This window comes from Mobula birostris, chromosome X (genome assembly GCF_030028105.1).
Source record: "Mobula birostris isolate sMobBir1 chromosome X, sMobBir1.hap1, whole genome shotgun sequence".
Lineage (NCBI taxonomy): Eukaryota > Metazoa > Chordata > Chondrichthyes > Myliobatiformes > Myliobatidae > Mobula > Mobula birostris.
This window is the reverse complement of record NC_092402.1, coordinates 40,058,423-40,072,829: the sequence shown is the minus strand read 5'-3', so window position 1 is coordinate 40,072,829 and position 14,407 is coordinate 40,058,423. Positions and strand designations below refer to the sequence as shown.

Sequence of the window (14,407 nt, the reverse complement as noted above, 5' to 3'; positions counted from 1 at the left end):
TAACTGGCCATTGTAAGTGATCCCATGGTTAGGTTAGGGTTAAATCGGAGTTGTCAGGGGTTTCGGGGCAGTGCAGCACTAGGGCATCAATAAATAAATAAATAAACAAGCTACCTTATGTTTATTAAGTTTTTTAATTTATTATGTTCTTTATCTTACTGTGATTTTTTTTGTGCTGCATCCGATCTGGAGTAACAATTATTTTGTTCTCCTTTACTCTTATGTACTGGAAATGACTTTAAGCAATCTTGAATCGGGTGAACACATTCTAATTTAACATTTTCATCAGATTTAAGCTATTTAAGTAACATTTCTTTCAGTTTTCAAGTCATTTACTATTTGTTATGGACTCTTAAGAACTGCTGTCAATTTTTTATTTGCCAACAGGTCATCCCCCATATTTCTATGACAATAGACTATGGAAAACTCCTTGATGGGAAAAGATTAATGAAAAATTTGCAGAAGACACACAAAGCTATCCAGTTTGGTTTTGATCCCAAAGTAGAACAATGTACCGTGGGTGGAACATTCTCAGCCATCAAGGAGCTCAGTGGAAAGATTCATTACCTGCTCACTTTAAGTTCTGACCAAAGCAGTGCCAACTCGAATGAAACTAAGCACCAACTGCAGGGCAGCCTGGAAAGTGCAGATTTCAGTGGTTCAAACAGGGTGAGGAAAGATGCCTGGAAATCCAATGCAGCCTCTAATGCCAAGGGGGATAGTTTCGAATCTCAAACTAAGTCTAGATTGGAAAGTTCACTTCGTAGCAGGAGAGGCAGTGATTTGCAACAATTCAAAGAGGAATGCACTAGCATTTTAGAGGATTACACTTTATTGATGGATTCTGATATCTACATGTATATTCAGAAATTTTATAAAGACCGGTATCAAAACATCCTGCACAAATACTGTGTGGAGGTAATAGATATTAGCAATGAAGGCATCACCACAGTACTTTTGCAATTAGCACCCGGCTGTTTGGACGGCGGAACATCACTGCAGCGAGCACATCATGAACTTTCTCAACTCTACCAGGAATTTGAGTTCACGCTTCGCAAGGAACAGGTGGAGAAGGGAAGTCTAACTTCTGATGTCAAGCTGCTACAGAACATCTATATCAATCTCAAGGCACAATTCCCCCAAATAAATTTCAGTGAAGATCCGAAATATTTTTACCTAATAGGCAGCTCAAATGACTGTTCATTGGCCAAGAAATACCTGCAGGATTTGAAAGAGGAATTGAAAGTTATTTCACAGAAAGAAAGGCATGTGACATCAGGCAGCTTCCCTGAAAGTCACCAGACTACTAACAGCAGTGCATCTTACTCTCTGCGAGAATTTAAGGACAGCGGTTCACTTAATCAACATGGTTCAGATGTCAGAAAGGATCACAAATTAGCTCCAACCTTCAGTGGTAAAAGGGAAGTTGATAGTGCTTATCTTGCAGGAAGCAGCATTGCTAAGGATGATCTGGTTCTTAAGTCTGAGCAGACAGCTGACCAACTGATGACTGGCTTCAGTAAGGCAAGAAGTCCACCGACGGACACCAGGAATTGGGATCAACAGCAAGTTCCCAAGCACAATACTACTCCCGATGAGATAGTTACTAATACTAATAAATCATTAGTCAGTGGAACAGAACAGTTGGTTACACCCAAAAAAGGATCTCTTGCCAAGAGCAACAAAGATTTTTCTGTGTTAACTGATCAGGCCAAACTACTGAAAAGTCCTGACAAAACAGGCTGTGATATTTTGTTCAAGGGAGGTGAAGATTCTTCCAGTCTTTGTACAAATAAAGGACTCCGACATTTCCAATTTAACAAAAGCAACAAGGCCCAAGGCCCTGTAAAGCCATGCCACTTTGAAACATCGGCTGGAACTCTCTTTCATCAAGGAGAGCTGCTGGACACCATGCAGACAGTTCATCCCATTGCTACCGTCAACAATTCAGAAGGTCCATCAAGTAAAACACCTTTGAGAAGATCCAGTAGTTTCTCTGGATGCTTGAAATCAAAATGGCCTTCTGAAGCTGTCAGCAGTTTCAAAGAGAAGCCCGCTGAAGTTGCGCCCTTCACTGAAGAGCTTCTAGTGGATTCAGATGTGTGGTGTTATCTGAAGGACATCCATACATTCTCTATTAGACAGATTATAACCAGCACAAACGTTGTGGTGAATGAACAGTTGTTGGGAGATACCACGGAATTGAAATTGACAGCACGGAACACAGATGATGTCAAAGCTGCAAAGGAAGATATTTTGTCAGTTTACACCTGGGCCATGAAGCATTTGACTCAGCAGCTCCTTTCTTACGGGGATCTGGGCATTGAAAACATTACAGAGGAAACTGTGGAGATTTGGAAAAGTAAACTAAAAAGAAAATTCCCCAAGGTAAAATTCATTGTTTCGCAGACTGGTTTCCACATTATTGGCACATATGAGCATTGCTTTAAAGTGATAGCATCTTTTAAACCTGAGTTAAAATATGCATCTTTGGAAAACTTACCCTGGATGGACACTGCATCCATATCAGCTTATAACCAGCATGCATTTCTTGAAGCTGAAAAGTCCAAGGACGCAGCAGAAGAGAACCTAACTAAATCTGCAAATAGTTTGCCGTCATTGGGTCAGTTTCCTTATGACAGGAAATCTGAAGACTTGAACACTTCAGGCATCCTCATGGGTAGTGTCAGTCTGCAAACAATGGCAAAAAAAGAAGAACAAGCTTTGTTTCAGTCAAATAATGAACCTACTGAAACCATGGATCAGGGGAAGGCAACAGGGAGCTCCAGCATTTGTAATTCTCAGCCAGATGGAGAGGAGCAGCTTTTGTGTAAGCAGACAAAGTATCTGAATGAAAAGGATAGCCCTGTATTAATTTCAAGGCAGGAGCCGAGTCAATTTATGAATCAGAAGAGGTCACCAAAAACTCTTGATGAGGGGAGTAGTTTTGACTCGCTTCATGGTCAGGTTGATTATAAATGTCCAAAAATGATCAAGCAGGTTGGAGATGTGGAAGGAATCAATGCAAGGAAGACATTACCAGATAAATTTCATTTTGCATCCAACAAGCTAACAAAGGAAAGCCACTGGTACAATAAAGCGAGCAGCTTACATCACAGTAAGGTGGACAGCGGGATGCAATCATTGCCAGTGCATTATACGGGCATATTGGCCTCATCATTGCATCAGGGGAACAATGGCCAACATATCACCAAGTCAGCTACAGATTCAAAAGACCAAATGCAAGCAAAATACGTCGAGCAGCAAACTGAGAGGAATGAGGAAATGCCTCAAGAAAACAAGGTCATGAGAAATTCTCAGCAAGGTCAACCCAGAAGTCCAGCTATAGGAATGGATGCACAAGAGCTAAGTGAACCAGCCATGGCATGTAACAACTGCAAGAAAAGTGACGCATTGTCAAAGGTAGACTGTGGTCAATGTCGAGCCGGCGTTCAAAATATGGTCCCAAATAAAAATGAAAGCCGGGGCATGCCTACCATGATGATTACAGTTCTGAATATTAGATTGGATGGATTTTTCAGAGAAATGACCATTCAAATAACCTATGACATCCCAGATGGTATCCAAGGGGTGAGTAATCTGGTGTAATTAAGAAGGATTAAGCAGAAAGCAGGATCTCCCAGTGGCCACACATTTTAATTCCACTTCCCATTCCCATTCTGACATGTCTATCCACGGCCTCCTCTACTGTAAAGATGAAGCCACACTCAGGTTGGAGGAACAACACCTTATATTCCGTCTGGGTAGCCTCCAACCTGATGGCATGAACATCGACTTCTCTAACTTCTGCTAAGGCCCCACCTCCCCTTCGTACCCCATCTGTTATTTATTTATATACACACATTCTTTCTCTCACTCTCCTTTTTCTCCCTCTGTCCCTCTGAATATACCTCTTGCCCATCCTCTGGGTCCCCTCCCCCTTGTCTTTCTTCCCGGACCTCCTGTCCCATGATCCTCTCATATCCCCTTTGCCAATCACCTGTCCAGCTCTTGGCTCCATCCCTCCCCCTCCTGTCTTCTCCTATCATTTTGGATCTCCCCCTTCCCCTCCAACTTTCAAATCTCTTACTAGCTCTTCCTTCAGTTAGTCCTGACGAAGGGTCTCGGCCTGAAACGTCGACTGCACCTCTTCCTAGAGATGCTGCCTGGCCTGCTGCGTTCACCAGCAACTTTGATGTGTGTTGCTTGAATTTCCAGCATCTGCAGAATTCCTGTTGTTTGGAATATAAGGTGTTGTTCCTCCAACCTGAGTGTGGCCTCATCACGACAGTAGAGTAGGCCATGGATTGACACGTCGGAATGGGAATGGAAAGTAGAGTTAAAATGGGTGGCCACTGGGAGATCCTGCTTTTTCTGGTGGACGGAGCATAGGTGCTCAGTGAAATGGTCTCCCCATCTATGTCGGGTCTCACTGATATACCGGGAGCACCGGATACAGTACGTGTCCCCAACAGACTCACTGGGGAAGTGTCGTCTCACCTGGAAGGATTGTTTGGGGCCCTGAATGGTAGGAATCTCTAACCCATGACAGCTCAAAATAGAGAAAGACCACTGGGGACAGTGAAAGTATTGAAATGCCCTCTGTAGCAGAGCTTGGTCTCCAACTGTCCTGGACCTCCTTGATATTGGACCAAGTCTTCATTCTGTCCAGACCATTTAGAGACTGGTGTGGCAACAACTACCCCATGTTAAGCAACACACACAAAATGCTAGAGAAACTCAGCAGGTCAGGCAACATCTATGGAAATGAATAAACAGTCAATCTTTCATGCTGAGACCCTTCTTCAGGACTGAAGAGGAAGGGGGAAGACGGCAGAATAAAAAGATGGAGGGAGGGGAATGAGGACAGCTAGAAGGTGATAGGTGAAGCCAGGAGGGTGAGAAAGATAAAGGACTGGAGAGGAAGGAGTCTGATAGGAGAGGATGGTGGACCATAGGAGAAAGGGAAGGAGGAGGGGACCCAGTGGGAAGTGATAGGTGAGTGATAGAGGAGAGGTAAAAGGCCAGAGTAGGAATAGAATAGGGGAGGGGGAGGGAATTTTTTTTACTGGAAGGAGAAATTTATTTTCTTGCCACAAGTTGGAGGCTACCCAGGTGGAATATAAGGTATTGCTCCTCCACCCTGAGGGTGGCCTCATCTTGGTGGAACGTGAATAGGAATTAGAATTTAAATGTTTGACCACTGAGGAGTTCCGCTTTTGGCGGACAGAGAGGAGGTGCTTGATGAAGCAGCCCCCCAATTTACTATGGATCTCACCAAAGTAGAGGAGGCTGCATCGGGAGCACTGAACAAAACAGATGACCCCAGCAGATTTTTGCTTCACCTGGGAGGACCGTTTGGGGCCCTGAATGAAAGTGAGGGAGGAGGTGTATCAGCAGGTGTAGCATTTGGGCCACTCGCAGGGATAAGTGCCAGGAGGGAGGTTAGTGGGGAGGGATGAATGGACAAGGGAATCATGGAAGGAATGATATCTGTGGAAAGCAGAGGGGGCGCAGATGGTAAAGATACGTTTAGTGGTGTGTTCCCTTTGGAGATGGCAGAAGTTGCAGAGGTTGATTTGTTGGATGTGGAGGCACATGGGGTGGTAGGTAAGGACAAGAGCAACTCTATCACTGTTAAGGGGTGGGAAAATGGGGTGAGCACGGATGTTTGGGAAAAAGAGGAGATGTGGTTGAGAGCAGCATCAATGGTGGAGGAAAGGAAACTGTGTTCTTTGAAGAAAGAGGACATCTCTGATGTCCTGGAAAGGAATGCTTCATCCTGGGAACAGATGTGGTGGAGGCGAAGAGACTAAGTAAAGGGAATAACATATTTACAGGTGGTAGGGTGGGAAGAGGTATAGTCAAGATAACTGTGGGAATCGACAGGTTTATAGAATACATCGATTGACAGTTTGTCTCCAGAGATAGATACAGAGAGATTGAGAAAGGGGTGGGAGGTGTCAGAAATGGACCAAGTGAATGTAAAGGCAGGGTGGAAATTGGAGGGAAAGTTGATGAAATTGATGAGCATGAAGCAGCACCAATGCAGTCATCAATGTAGTGCAGGAAGAGCTGGGGAGTATTACTAGGGAAAGCTTGGACCATGGACTGTTCTATAAAGCCAACAAAGAGACCGGCATAGCTGGGGCCCTTGCGGCTACCCCTCCAGTCTGGAGAAAGTGGGAGGAGCCGAAGGAAAAATTGTTGAGGGTGAGGACCAGTTGTGCCAGACGGAGGAGGGTGATAAGTGGAGGGAAACTGCTTGGTTCTTTTGTTGAGAAAGAAGTGGAGAGCTTTAAGGCCTTCTTGATGGGGGATAGAAGTGTATAGAGACTGGACATCCATGGTGAAAATGAGACAGTCGGGGCCAGGGAATGGAAAGTTTTTGAGGAGATTGAGAGCATGTGAAGTGTCACGGATGTATGTGGGAAGGGACTGAACCAAGGGGGATAGAATGGAGTCGAGATATGCAGACACAAGTTCAGTGGGGCAGAAACAGACAGAGGCAATAGGCCTACCTGAGTAATCAGGTTAGTGGATCTTGGGTGGGAGGTAGAAGTGAGCATTGTGGGGTATGGGAACTATGAGTTTGATGGCAATGGTTGGGAGTTCTCCAGAGTGGATGAGGTCAGTGATGGTGTCAGAGACAGTTTTCTAATGATCTGGAGTGGGGTAGTATGTCTAAGAGTTGCTGCCTGGCCTCAGCAGTACACCACATTACAGCAGCACCCCCTTTGTCTGTGGGTTTGATGGTGAGGTTGGGATTGGTGCACAGAGAGTGGAGGGCAGTGTGTTCAGAGGGGGTAGGGTTCAAGAAAGAGAGAAGAGTGCTGAAGTCGAGATGGTTGATTTCTCCTCGGAAATTCGGATGAAAAAGTCCAGAGCCGGCAGAGAACCAGAATGGGGTGTCCAAGGGGAGGAATAGGGTTGAAGATGGGAGAAAGGGTCATCCACGCTGGGTGCGGAATTCTTGCCAAAGAAGTGGGCTCGGAGACAGAGGCGACTGAGGAAGGGTTTGACGTTGTGGTGGGTACAACGTCACTGAGGTACAGGTGAAGGTGGACAAAGGTCAAGCCCTTGCTGAGGACAGAATGTTCTGCCTGTGTTCCTCAGCAGAAATGAATCATCCTCTATTCTCAGGCAGCAGGAGAAGGAGGATGCAAGGAATGAATGAACAAATCTGCAGCTCCTTACCAAAATGTTTAATTGTTTTTTTCCCCTCTTTAAAAGGAAAGTGATCCAAACCCAGGAGAACCATTCAAAGGAGGGAAGTTTAAAGCCTATTTGCCCGAATCTCATGAAGGAAAGAAGGTTTTACAATTGCTACAGGAAGCCTTTAATAAAGGCCTGATCTTCAAAGTAGTAGCTGATCCTCCAAGACCAGCCTACGTGACATGGAATGCGATTCCTCATAAAACAGCCGTAACTGGAGGTAGACAGAAGTAAGTTAATTTTATTTTTTACCTTTCAGATTGATTATTCAATTATTATACCCACTAGGGGCAATAGAAGAAGCCATGATCAGGCCTAGTTTACACTATATTACACTTTACATGCTGGTTAATGCATTCTCATTAAATTTCACTCTGTGGTGATGAAGTAGTCTAAGAAGGTGATAATTCAGGGCAAAGCTTCAGTTTGTCACATCCTGGTCAGAGACAAAAAAAAAAAATCGGTGCTGTGGAATGGCAACACTAACAATGACCACGGTGTAGCGATTTACTGAGAACAGAATAAGTGCATTTATTCTTAAACCTTTCAATAATTCAAAACTACAACACAAAAGCGTGGTGTTCCGAAAGTAACATGCATTGAGACTATTTTGATGACAAAGTTGCTTTTGATTTCATGTCTAAGTTGAAAAGGGAATTCGTGTACTGACAGTGGCTTTGATGAGGCACAAATATATATAAAAAAACATTTGGATTGAATTATTTTTTAAACAAATGTGTGTTTGGACTGTTGATGGTGGAATATTATGCATGTGTGCAAAATTTAAATTTAGGCTCAGGACTAAACTCCAGGATATGTGCCTAAAGGATGGTTATGACCTAATTCTGTTCCTATGCATTATGGTCTTATGGATTCTTCCTGTGGGATTGCTTCACTGGAAGGATTGGAATGAATCAGGGTAGTTTTTCACCATCACACAAGGCCAAACAGGGATATGTAGCCTTGCTCGCAAAGTGCAAATCCCCCCAAAAAACAAATAAATGAAAAATGCTCTTGAACTTAAAAATATATATTCAAACATTTTTTAAGTCTAAATTAAAAAGTTCAAAGTAAACTTATTATCAAAGTACATATATGTTACCATATACAACCCTGATATTCATTTTCTTGTGAGCATACTCAGTAAATCTAAGAACACAACAGAATCAATGAAAGACTGCACCCAAGAGGACAAACAACCAATGTGCAAAAGACAACAAACTGCAAATACAAAAGAAAAAAAAATCCAGCAATAAATATTGAGAACATGAGATGAAGAGTCCTTGAAAGTGAGTCCATAGGTTGTGGCAACAGTTCAGTGATGGGGCAAGTGAAGTTATCCCCTTTGGTTCAAGAGCCTGATCGTTGAGGAGTAATGACTGTTCCTGAACCTGGTGGAGAGGACAGTGAGGCTCCTGTACCTTCTTCCTGATGGCAGCAGCAAGATGAGAGCACGTCCTGGGTGACAGGGGTCCTGATGACGGATGCTACTTTCCTGCGACAGCACTCTGTGTAGATGTGCTCAATGGTGGGAAGGGCTTTACCCGTGATGGACTGGGCTGTATCTACCACTTTTTGTAGGCTTTTCCGTTCAAGGGCATTGGTGTTTCCATATCAGGCTGTGATGCAACCAATAAATATACTCTCCACAACACATCTATAGAAGTTTGTAAACACGAGGAAATCTGCAGATGCTGGAATTTCAAGCAACACACATCAAGGTTGCTGGTGAACGCAGCAGGCCAGGCAGCATCTTTAGGAAGAGGTACAGTCGATGTTTCGGGCCGAGATCCTTCGTCAGGACTAACTGAAGGAAGAGCTAGTAAGATATTGGAAAGTGGGAGGGGGAGGGGGAGATCCAAAATGATAGGAGAAGACAGGAGGGGGAGGGATGGAGCCAAAAGCTGGACAGCTTGCCCATCCTCTGGGTTTTTTCTCCCCTCCCCCTTTTCCTTCTCCCTGGGCCTCCTGTCCCATGATCCTCTCATATCCCTTTTGCCAATCACCTGTCCAGCTCTTGGCTCCATCCCTCCCCCTCCTGTCTTCTATCATTTTGGATCTCCCCCTCCCCCTCCCACTTTCAAATCTCTTACTAGCTCTCCCTTCAGTTAGTCCTGACGAAGGGTCTCGGCCTGAAACGTCGACTGTACCTCTTCCTAGAGATGCTGCCTGGCCTGCTGCGTTCACCAGCAACTTTGATGTGTGTTTATAGAAGTTTGTCAAAGTTTTAGATGTACGGCCGAATCTTCTCAAACTTCTAAGGAAGTAGAAGTGCTTTCTTTGTAATGGTATTTACATGCTGAGCCCAGGACAGTTCCTCTGAAATGGATAACACCAAGGTATTTAAAGTTGTTGACCCTCTCCATCTCTGATTCCCTGATGAGGATTGGCTCATGGACCTCTGGTTTCCTCCTCCTGAAGTCAATAAGCAGCTCCTTGGTCTTGCTGACATTAAGTGAGAGGTTGTGGCACCACTCAGCCAGATTTTCAATCTCCCTCCTATATGCTGATTCGTCACCACCTTTGATTCGGCCAATGACAGTTGTTTGTTGACAGCAAACTTAAGTATTGCATTGGAACTGTGCTTAGCCCCACGGTCATAAATGTAGAGCAGGGGCTAAGAACACAGCCTTGTGTTGCACCTGTGCTGGAGGAGATTGTGGAGATGTTGCTGTCAATCCGAACTGACTGAGGTCTGCAAGTGAGGTTGTCAAGGATCCAATTGCACAAGGAGGTAGTGATACCAAGGTCTTGAAGCTTATTATGTTTTAAGGGGATGATAGCATTGAATACTGAGCTGTAGTCGATAAAGAGCACCCTGATGTATGAACTCTTGGTAAACATAGAAACATAGAAAATAGGTGCAGGAGTAGGCCATTCGGCCCTTCGAGCCTGCACCGCCATTTATTATGATCATGGCTGATCATCCAACTCAGAACACTGCCCCAGCCTTCCCTCCATACCCCCTGACCCCCATAGCCACAAGGGCCATATCTAACTCCCTCTTAAATATAGCCAATGAACTGGCCTCAACTGTTTCCTGTGGCAGAGAATTCCACAGATTCACCACTCTCTGTGTGAAGAGGTTTTTCCTAATCTCGGTCCTAAAAGGCTTCCCCTCTATCCTCAAACTGTGACCCCTCGTTCTGGACTTCCCCAACATCAGGAACAATCTTCCTGCATCTAGCGTGTCCAATCCCTTTAGGATCTTATACGTTTCAATCAGATCCCCCCTCAATCTTCTAAATTCCAACGAGTACAAGCCCAGTTCATCCAGTCTTTCTTCATATGAAAGTCCTGCCATCCCAGGAATCAATCTGGTGAACCTTCTCTGTACTCCCTCTATGGCAAGGATGTCTTTCCTCAGATTAGGGGACCAAAACTGCACACAATACTCCAGGTGTGGTCTCACCAAGGCCTTGTACAACTGCAGTAGTACCTCCCTGCTCCTGTACTCAAATCCTCTCGCTATAAATGCCAGCATACCATTCACCTTTTTCACCGCCTGCTGTACCTGCATGCCCACTTTCAATGACTGGTGTATAATGACACCCAGGTCTCGTTGCACCTCCCCTTTTCCTAATCGGCCGCCATTCAGATAATAATCTGTTTTCCTATTTTTGCTACCAAAGTGGATAACTTCACATTTATCCACATTAAATTGCATCTGCCATGAATTTGCCCACTCACCCAACCTATCCAAGTCACCCTGCATCCTCTTAGCATCCTCCTCACAGCTAACACTGCCACCCAGCTTCGTGTCATCCGCAAACTTGGAGATGCTGCATTTAATTCCCTCATCCAAGTCATTAATATATTAATATATATTGTAAACAACTATTGTAAGTATAATGGTCAGCACGTAATCGTTACATGTTCCAGATCGGGGGAACAGGAGTATGATAAAACCGCCACATCCGAGTACCACATAGAGTTCATCATAAAACACGGACCCTTACCTTTTGTCTTCTCTGAATCAGGAGCTCCATCCAACCTGTGTATGGAGAGGCCTTCGGGTCTCACCGATGCAACTGGCATGTCTGGAGTGAGCTATGTCTCTGTGAAACACAGCAATTCCTCATTTCTCCAAGAGGCACGATATGATCAGGAATAGTCAGCATGGCTTTGTCAAGGGCAGGTCGTGCCTTACGAGCCTGATTGAAGTTTTTGAGGATGTGACTAGACACATTGATGAAGGTAGAGCAGTAGATGTAGTGTTTATGGATTTCAGCAAGGCATTTGACAAGGTACCCCATGCAAGGCTTATTGAGAAAGTAAGGAGGCATGGGATCCAAGGGGACCTTGCTTTGTGGATCCAGAACTGGCTTGCCCACAGAAGGCAAAGTGAGGTAGTTGACGGGTCATATTCTGCATGGAGGTCGGTGACCAATGGTGTGCCTCAGGAATTTGTCCTGGGACCCCTTCTCTTTGTGATTTTTATAAATGACCTGGATGAGGAAGTGGACGGATGAGTTAGTAAATTTGCTGATGACACAAAGGTTGGGGGTGTTGTGAATAGTGTGGAGGGCTGTCAGAGGTTACAGCAGGATATTGATAGGATGCAAAACAGGGCTGAGAAGTGACAGCTGGAGTTCAACCCAGATAAGTGTGAGATGGTTCATTTTAGTAGGTCAAATCTGATGGCAGAATATAGTATTAATGGTAAGACTCTTGGCAGTGTGGAGGATCAGGGGGATCTTGGGGTCCGAGTCCATAGGACACTCAAAGCTGCTGTGCAGGTTGACTCTGTGGTTAAGGCGGCATACTGTGCATTCGTGGGATTGTATTTAGGAGCCGAGAGGTAATGTTGCAGCTATATAGGACCCTGGTCAGACCCCACTTGGAGTGCTGTGGTCAATTCTGGTTGCCTCACTACAGGAAGGATGCAGAAACCATAGAGAGGGTGCAGAGGAGATTTGGGAAGCATGCCTTATGAGAATAGGTTGAGTGAATAGGTTCAATTCCCACTGCTGTCTGTAGGGAGTTTGTATGTTCTCTCTGTGACCGCGTGGGTAACCTCCGGCTGCTCCCATTTCCTCCCACAGTCCAAGTACGTAGCAGTTAGTAGGTTAATTGGTCATTGTAAACTGTCCCATGATTGGGCTAGGGTTAAATAGATGGCTTGCTGAGCGGTAAAGTGAACAGAGATTGCAGGAATGCTGAAAACAGGGGAGGTATGTGTGAATGTGGATGGAATTTGCTTGGAGGCAGATGTTGTAAAGGGTGCACTTGTAAACAGATCTTCTGGTAAAAATGGAATGAGACAAATAGACATAACCGAGACAAAAAAAAAAAAAAGCAGAACTTTAAGGTAGCCATATCTGATGGTGAAATGGGGAACTGAAACACCAGTGGATACAAAGAAAACACTGCAGGTGCTGGAAACCTTAGGGGAAAATGCAAAGGCTGGATACCTCAAGTTGAACTGCATTTGACTTAGTTTCCATGATCCATAATAATTATATCCATAGATTCACAACAAGCAGACAATGTGCCAGGCTCTCCCACAATATCTGGATAGGGCCTGCCCCAATGGAAGTATAGATCAACCAGATGTTGTGGCTTGTTTAGCCAAATCATTTTAGTTAGAATTACTTGACTTTTATTAAAGAATAACTTACAGCCATGGAAAAAGCACAAGGAACTCATGGCTCACTGGCCTTTAAAATCTTTTTGTTTTGCTCAGCATGTATATGTATTGCCTGTTGGAGGAAAGCATTGAATATTTGAAGGATTTACAATGACATAACCCACTTAATTCATGTATGCAATTTTAGAAACTGATTCCTTAAAACTAATAAGGGGTTCTTGTTTCTTCACAGGAATGGTTACCCTGACTCACTCTACATGAAGAAAGTTTTGGCAGCTCTGGCAGAGCATGGGCTTCAGTAAAATCACATATCACATCACCCAGCTTGAGAATGTTTTAGCACTATACAAGTTTTACTGCTGATTGTGTGCTTTCTCTTTTAAAAAAAGTACATTCATGTTAAACATTCATGTTTTAGCACTATACAAGTTTTACTGCTGAGTGTGTGCTTTCCCTTTTTAAAAAAAAAAGTACATTCATGATAAACAAAATACTTAATGTCAAGGTCTGTTACTTCACAGTTGCTTATTTGGACATTTGCTTTGGATGCTTTTGAATAATCATATGCTCTTGAGAGTTAGTTTAATGTCACATGTAGTTTCCAGATGTTTAATACATACCACTTATTTTACAGTAATCTGTATTTTTTATTAACAAATCATAATATTCAATAAACAAAACATTGGTGCTTGGATAAATTATATAGAAGTGCAAAATCAGATGCATACTTCAATTCTACTTTACAAGTTCAGATTGCAACCACAAACTAAAAACATTTTGGCATGTTGTTGTTACTTTCTGCACCTTGTGACACATGGGGCAGCAACCTTGCAGTTTCTTTAGCATTTGTCTGTTTTTATTTAAAATGAGGCCAAGTTACCAGCTTGAGGCTCCACCCAGCACAGATGGAAAACTTACAAGGGGCTGGCCAGATTTGAAACCAGGTCTCACTGCTTGGGAGAAGCTTCCCCTCTCTCCTCTCTTCTCCCCCCCCCCCCAAAATCTTAACAGGCCTTGTCCTAATGCTACCATACCTCATTCCTGAGGTATGGAGGAGTCAAAGAGATCATGGGACAGATGGGAGTGATCCTTGACAATGCTAAAGGCCCTACAGATGCTCCTGATAAATATGGTTATGGGTGGAAGCGAGGCCCTCTTAGCAGTCATCAATCTTTTGCAAGCAGATGCCTTGCAATTCTGGTACCAGCTGATCATACTTGCACTCCCGTCAAAAAAAGTTGTGTGGTAGTAGAGGAAAGGGTAAGACAAAAATCCAATGGAAGGTGTGATACAGTGGGGACAGAAAGATTGAATGGCAGGTAGTGGTGCTGGCTGAGAGAGGGTGGTTAATGTTTTTCTGGAGGAGTTGCAAATTCATGAATGAAGTGTGAAACAGAGGACACAAAATAAACAACACTGGAAATACAAGAGCAAAATGGCCAATTACCTGACATTAGTAGATTTTCTGTGGAATGCTGAAGCCAATGCAGTTTCCAAAGCCTACAGTGAGCATTACTGCATTGCATTTGGTCTATAGGGCACTTGTAACACACTCAAACCTCCACTGGTCATCCAGGTGCTTCAGATTAATCACTGGAAGCA

The 14,407-nt window shown here is 44.0% G+C and overlaps 1 protein-coding gene across 1 annotated transcript in view; it reads left to right on the top strand.

Moving 5' to 3' along the window:
• The window catches only part of LOC140191375 (uncharacterized), a 31,803-nt gene extending 18,281 nt beyond the window's left edge, over positions 1-13,522 (top strand). The window contains exons 4-6 of the mRNA XM_072248736.1: positions 388-3,591; positions 7,234-7,445; positions 13,038-13,522. Of these exons, the coding sequence (XP_072104837.1) occupies positions 388-3,591; positions 7,234-7,445; positions 13,038-13,107 (3,486 nt within the window). The 3' untranslated portion in view covers positions 13,108-13,522. The remainder of the gene's footprint in view (positions 1-387; positions 3,592-7,233; positions 7,446-13,037) is intronic.
• The last annotated feature ends 885 nt before the right edge of the window (positions 13,523-14,407 follow it).